Here is a 6317-nt window from a genome sequence, read left to right as displayed (position 1 = left end):
GCTGGCGTGCAACTAAACCCGAGTGGACCCTGGCCTTCGGAGCATGTTTCCACGTCGTTCCACTGCTTACAATCCCTGAGCGCCTCCCTGGTCTTGAGGACAAGTCTGTTTTGACACCTGCCTACCCTTTCCACCGGTCCTCACACTCACCCCAGGCTTTGGCAGTGGCTACACTTGCTTGTTGGCAGTTGCCCAAGTGCCAGGTTCCAACCACACATGCTGTTGGTTTTGCTTCGTGCACCATTTCCTGCTAGGCCTTCAAAATTTTCTGTGACCACATTTCCTCCGGGAAACCTTCCGTAAACCCTCAGGCAGAGCTGCTGTGTCCCTGCTGCCACGAACACCTCTGTATCTGTCATTAGTATACGGTAAAGGTCTGTCCCCTGCACTAGGCTAAGGGCCAGCCCTACATCCCTCACGGGCATCCACAAACTCAGGCACGCACTAGTCACCCAGGAAGGACTCCCTGAAGGAGGCTCTTGAGCTAAGGGACAGGGGGCCAAGTGATAAGGGAGATATCTAGAGTCTCTAGTTCTTTGCTTTGGGTGAGTGGATCATGAAGCAAACATCAAAAAAGTCACATAATGTCAAACTCTTCTCTTGGAATAAGCTACTCACTTTTCAGGGCCCACTTTCAAGCTTCACTGTAGGAAGGCATCCTGACCCAGGCCTGGGACAAGACCTTCGTTATGCTCCTAGCACTGATGTGTGTCTTCTTTAGCACACTGATCACTACGGTAACAGTGGGATTATTGGGTTAATGCAGGGTTTCTCAACAGTGGCACTATGGCATTTTGGACTGAATAATTCTTTTTTTTTCAATCTTCACCTGAGGATATTTATTTTCCCATCGCTTTTTAGAGAAAGTGGAAGAGAGAAAGACAGCAAGAAACATCAATGTGAGAGAAACACATCGATTGGTTGCCTCCTGCATGAGCCCTGTCCAAGGCCCGGGCCAGGGAGGAGCCTGTAACCGAGGTATATACCCTGGACTGGAATCGAACCTGGGGCCCTTCAGTCCACAGGCCAAGGCTCTATCCACTGAGCCAAACCGGCCAGGGCTGGACGGGATAACCGTAGTTGGGGGAGGCTGTTCTGTGCACTGCAGGATGGTTTTTAGCAGCATCACTGACTTCTCACTAGGTGCAGGCAGCACCCTCTCAATTGTGACAATGTCTCCAGGTAATTATCAAAAGTCCCCTGGAGGCAAGATGACTGCAGGTTGAGAACCACAGGTGGAACTAACACCTTGCTCCCCAGTTAGAAAGGACTTTCCGTGAGGGTGGTCCAGCTGCCTAAGCCCACATTTCCTGTTCCTCAGGCTGGCATCCACTCCCCCTGCCCCAGCCTGAGCCACGCACCACTGAGGCTGAGTGGACCTTCCCTTTTAGAAGGTTCTCCTCTGTGGGCTTGGACAGCTCGAGGGCAGAGACTGCATGTCACTGGCTTTTGTACCTGCCAGGCCCACCCTGGCGTTGCTTTCAGGGTGTCAGGAAATGATCGCTGGGGCACAAATGGAGGCCGGGCAGCAGGAGCTGCTAAGTCCTGGGAAGTGGCAGGCGCAGGGATGGTCCTTCCCCACAGGGATGACTCTATGGGTCTTGTTTGTTTGTTTTCAGGAAGTTCAGACTTTATTAGATACCCTGAGGCCGGCCCTGGGGAAAGCCTGGGCTGGCTTCACAGCTCTCCTCGTGGGAAGTGGCAGTGAGGAGAGGGGCAGCCAGGAAGGTTGAGGGCCCACACTAAGGGGCCCAAACCAGTCCTGTTGATCCACATCCCTTCCCACTTGCCCTGGCTCCTCTGGGATTATCACATGGTGAGAATCTGTTTTGAAGACAAGAAGGGCTGCATGGAGGTTTCCAAGGCACACTGGTAGTCCTGCAGCGGGACCTCGGAGCAGGCGGGAGCCGCGAGCTGGCCTCGGCGGATGAGATCGCACAGAGTGAGGATCAGCTCCTTGAACTGGTCTGCGGGAGGTTGGAGGAAGTCAGACAAGGGTGCAGCAGCAGCAGGGCCTGGTGAGATGGCACACGTCACCTCTGCTGGTGCTGAGCGCCAGGCAAGTCTTTGAGAGCCCAGGGTTTGGCCACAGACAGGCCGGCTGTGGAGGCTGCCTGGTCCCCACCTGTTTTCAGGTCAGGGAGAGCCAGGGTGGGGACAGAGGAGCATGGGGAGTGGCCCCAGGAACTGACAGGCAGGCAGAGTGGTGCCTCAGACCCACAGAACCTGACTCGGGTGTAACCTGGAGTCTGAATGGTGGGAGGGGCAGGATTACTTCTAGGCTGGGAAGCCAGAAGGGGTGCAGGGAGGGAGGTGGGTGTGCCTGGCACTACTGATGTGGAACTGATGAACTTTGCTCAGGAAAAGGAGCCCAGGACTCCCTTAAAGCCCCATGAGCTGAGGCCACCAACATCCCCCCTCCTACTCTCACTCCGCCACCCCCCCCCCCACTAAGGGCCCACTATGGTACAGGAAGATAAGAAGTGAAGGCCTTGGCTGAGAAGTGTTTTTTCATAGATGTCAATTCACCCAACATTCACATCCCATCATATCTACCCTGCTTAGAACACTTCAACGGCTCCCTAATTGCCTTAAGATAGAGCCTGAACTCCTTAAAAAGACGTATACGGCCTTTTATAATGTGGTTACAACCAATCTGTCCACCTCCTCATGGGCTTTTGCACGTGCTGGTTTTCTACCTGGAACACCCCATTCATGCCACCACTGTCCTCCCCTTCACGTGGATAACCCCTCATTCTTCAGTCTCAGCTGGGGGTCCCTGTCTGGGGACTGGGCCTCCAGGAGAAGAGCAGTGTCCTGGCTCGGGTTCTGGAGTCAGAGACACTAGCTGGTCACATCCTGGCTGCACACTCCCGAGCTGGGGTGACTTTGGGAAAGCGACTTAACCACTCTGAGCCTCAGTTTCCTCTTCTGTCAAACAGGGCTAATAATACTTGAAACTATTATGACATTTAGACTGAGCAGAGGCTGAGTAACTTGTCCAGGTCCCACAGCGAGGCTAGGCACAACCTACAACCAGCAATGGTGGAACCCAGGCAGGCTGGCTGCAGCACTGGTTTTCTTCACTGGGTCGTCTCCCATGGCGGTCTTCCCCACCGCCGGCTCTTCAAGGAAGGGGGCGGTGTGTGCCCTGTTCAATGTTATGCCCCCAAGAACTAGCCCACTTTAGTCCAATAACTATTTGCTCACTGTAGCTTAGGTAGAGGCTGTTCTCCTTTGTCCTGTCGTAGGGTTGGGGGTCTAAGCACCCATCCAGGGCTCAGACAGGCTGATCACTTCTGCAGCAGGCACTGCCCTCTTGTGTGACCCCTGGCAAAGGGCAGTCATGTACTCACCTGGACTATGGTCCTTCTTCCACTGGGACAACCAAAAGCCCCGAAGTTTGAGATCCTTAAAAATGAGCTGGCTCTGTGGACACAGAAGGACATGTTGGGGCTCTGAGGCCAAGAGCTTCAGATACCCCTTAAGGTACACATTCTCTGAATCCCAGGACAGGGAAACTGCCTGAGTTTACACAACTGTGGGGTCTGGCCCATCTCCAGGCCGCCCCCTCCCCACCACCAGCTTACCACAGAAGCGATGACAGGCTGCTTGGCCATCCCTCCATAGGTCACCATGGTTCCTCCAGGTCTGAAAAGTCAGAGAACAGAATGGGTGCAGGCAGATTCAGAGCCCTTCTGGAAGCTGTCACAGGGCTTCTATTCCAACTCTAAAGCCTAAACCTTGCTTTCAGAATCCCTGGGAAGGACCCAAATACAGGTTCCTAGGTCCCACCCCTGACCTAATGACCTATCCCCCTCCAGATGACCTGGGTGTTTAGGCAGGGATGGGAACCCACTGATATAGCCACCCCGTCAGGCTCTGATGAGCTGCTGCAAAGAAGCATGCTCTCCTGAGAAGAGCTCAAGACCTGAGTTCAGTCTGGCTCCACTCCACTTATAGGCATGCAGCTGTGGGCATGGCACTGACATTGGTCCAGATCGCCAACTTCCTCCTATAACGAGTGGCATGGGATTGCAGTTTGCCTTGGAGGGTGCCCAGAGTAGGGCTGAGCCTGGCTCTGCTGCTTCCTAGACCTGCGGTAGGTGACTACCCTCTCTGGGCCTTGTACAAACGGGATGGGATTAGTACCCCTGGCCTAGGTGGCTGTGGGAGGGTTCCCTCAAGCTCCTGCACAGAGTTCAGTGCATGGTGAACTCCCATTGTTTTCACAGCTCTTTGATCACATGACCCATCTAGCCCGTGAGTTCTAGCCATCTCTATACCCTGGCGTTAGTGAGGGCCAGCAAATACGTGTTAACTACTAGTTTAGGGGATGCCTGCCTCAGCTGGGAAGGGGCCTTTCAGGCACACTCCAGCGGAGTTCCCATGAAAGGGAAGAGAATGGGAGGAGAGGCACTGCTAACTGTCCACAGTGCGCATCCCCCTCAGCGGTGGGATGAGAGGCAGCCTTTGCACTTTCAGTTTTCCTTTGAACTTTCATAGGCTTTCAGAATGTTTTGTAACACGCATCATGCTACCTCTAAAATTAGAATCTATTTTTAAAAGCTAATAAAAAATTTAAAAGCTAATAAGCTAGGACTAAGTGACTTTCTAAGATGCCCTTAGGTTGTGAATCCTTAACCATTCCCCTCTCAGAGACAAACAAAGCGGGTCCCTTGGGAAAGCACAGCTGGATGGGCGCTCAGTCACCTGTGATGAAGGCGGCTGAGAGAGGAAGTGCCCAGAGACCTGGGTAGGACTTAACTTTGGCCCCAGTTTCCTACTCAGGCCCCTGCTGACCTGCCTCGGCTCGGCTTGCCTTGGCCTCGGGACTGTTCACCTGATGGTCCTCCCAGCTCAAGACGCGGAGAGCGCCGGCGATCTGAACCTGCAGGGCCGAGGGACTTACGCTAAGTGCCGCAGCAGCTCTGTGGAGCTTTTCCCGCCGACACAGTTGAGAGCGAGCCGTGGCTGAGGCATGTCCTGGAAGATAAGGAACCTGCGGTGAGGGAGCTACCACTCTACATGTGGGTCTTGAAGCTGCTACGAACAGCATTTCCCAGGCCCATGTGTCAGGAGGGAGCGAAGAAAACGGGATGTTCTTGCCTTACAATTCTTTTTTTCCTGCCTGGAATGGCCTTTTCTTTACCAGCCTAGTCCTGTTCTCTGTTTGAGGATTTCATTCAGAGCCCACCTCTGGGAAAGAATACACTGAGGGTACCTACAACCCATTTCCAAGGACTTCCTTTCGCCATGTGTGCCCCTCCTGGGACTTTGAACTCAGTTTATATTCGACCTACTGCTTCAGAAATGTTGTCAAGAGGGTGTGTTCTTGAGGGAGTGCGTGTGTGTTTGGTCGCTCCAGAGTTCAGTGAAAAGAGGCTGAGATGTGGTTTGGTCCCTTACTAGGCGTGCTGGGGGTGGAGGTTCTGGAAGGTTCTGAGGCTAGGAGTTCAGAGAGACTGGGGCCAGCCCTGCCTCCACCACTTAAGACTGTGTGGTCTTGGTCAAATCCTTTATCTTTCCTGAGTCTGGGTTTCCTCGTCTATAAAATAGATAGCACCTACTTTGTGGAGCTTTTGTGGGATTCTCTGATAAAACCAAGGTAGGTACCCAGGAAATGTTGCTTCTTTTCTTTCTCTTTCCTCTCTGTGCCCCAGTTTCCTCAGCTCCTCTCCCAGCGCTGAGATTCACATTGGCTGTGAGGACTGATGTGGCCCATCACACACACTCAAAACTGCAAGCCACAGGTCTCCCGCCTCCCTCGCAGCACCTGGGCGCTTACTGCATGCCGCCCCCTGGCGGAGGGATGGGCTTTATCCTCCACAAAGAGCCAAGGGAAGATGTGAAGAGGAACAATGGAGCCAGGCCCCAGCTTTTCAAGTTCAAGTCCACTTTCTTCAGGGGGGTGAGCATGAATGGAGGCGCAGCGTCCCTCATCCTAGGTACCTTAAAGACGTTTTTCATCTCATGTGTCCTCAGCTCCTCTTCTGTGATCACATGCTCGGCCCCCAGGTTCTTCAGTCTGTCGGTCAGCTTCTGGAGGTCAGGTCTGGAAACCAAACACGGACCTCGGTCACATCGGCTCACTTTCTCCACCAAAGGCTCCCGGGACTGCTCGGCCACAGCTGTGACAGCGTGTTTCTTTGCGGGAGGCTGGGATCGGGTTTAAGCCAGGCCTCGAGCAGGGCCTGACCATGCAGTTTCTTCGTGCTCCAGCGTCTCTTGGCCTCAGGTTCCTCCCTGGCATGAGAGAGCTGGGCTGGGGGGCTTCTACAGCTCCTGCCAGCTCAGGGATGCTGGGAACCATCTGT

General features: G+C 53.9%; 1 protein-coding gene across 4 annotated transcripts in view; it reads right to left on the bottom strand.

The window, feature by feature from the left end:
- Nucleotides 1-807: 807 nt before the first annotated feature.
- The window catches only part of MECR (mitochondrial trans-2-enoyl-CoA reductase), a 31481-nt gene continuing 25971 nt past the window's right edge, over nt 808-6317 (bottom strand). For 3 of the 4 annotated variants that reach the window (XM_059690484.1, XM_059690486.1, XM_059690487.1), the window contains 5 exons: nt 5953-6055; nt 4913-4986; nt 3591-3651; nt 3357-3429; nt 808-2015 (listed from right to left, as the gene is read on the bottom strand). In XM_059690484.1, coding sequence (XP_059546467.1) covers nt 1810-2015; nt 3357-3429; nt 3591-3651; nt 4913-4986; nt 5953-6055 — 517 coding nt within the window. In that variant the 3' untranslated portion in view covers nt 808-1809. The remainder of the gene's footprint in view (nt 2016-3356; nt 3430-3590; nt 3652-4912; nt 4987-5952; nt 6056-6317) is intronic. The other variant, XM_059690485.1, reaches the window with a different exon arrangement.

The sequence above is a fragment of the Myotis daubentonii genome, chromosome 3 (genome assembly GCF_963259705.1).
Source record: "Myotis daubentonii chromosome 3, mMyoDau2.1, whole genome shotgun sequence".
NCBI classification, from domain to species: Eukaryota; Metazoa; Chordata; class Mammalia; order Chiroptera; family Vespertilionidae; genus Myotis; species Myotis daubentonii.
This window is presented reverse-complemented; position numbering and strand designations above follow the sequence as displayed.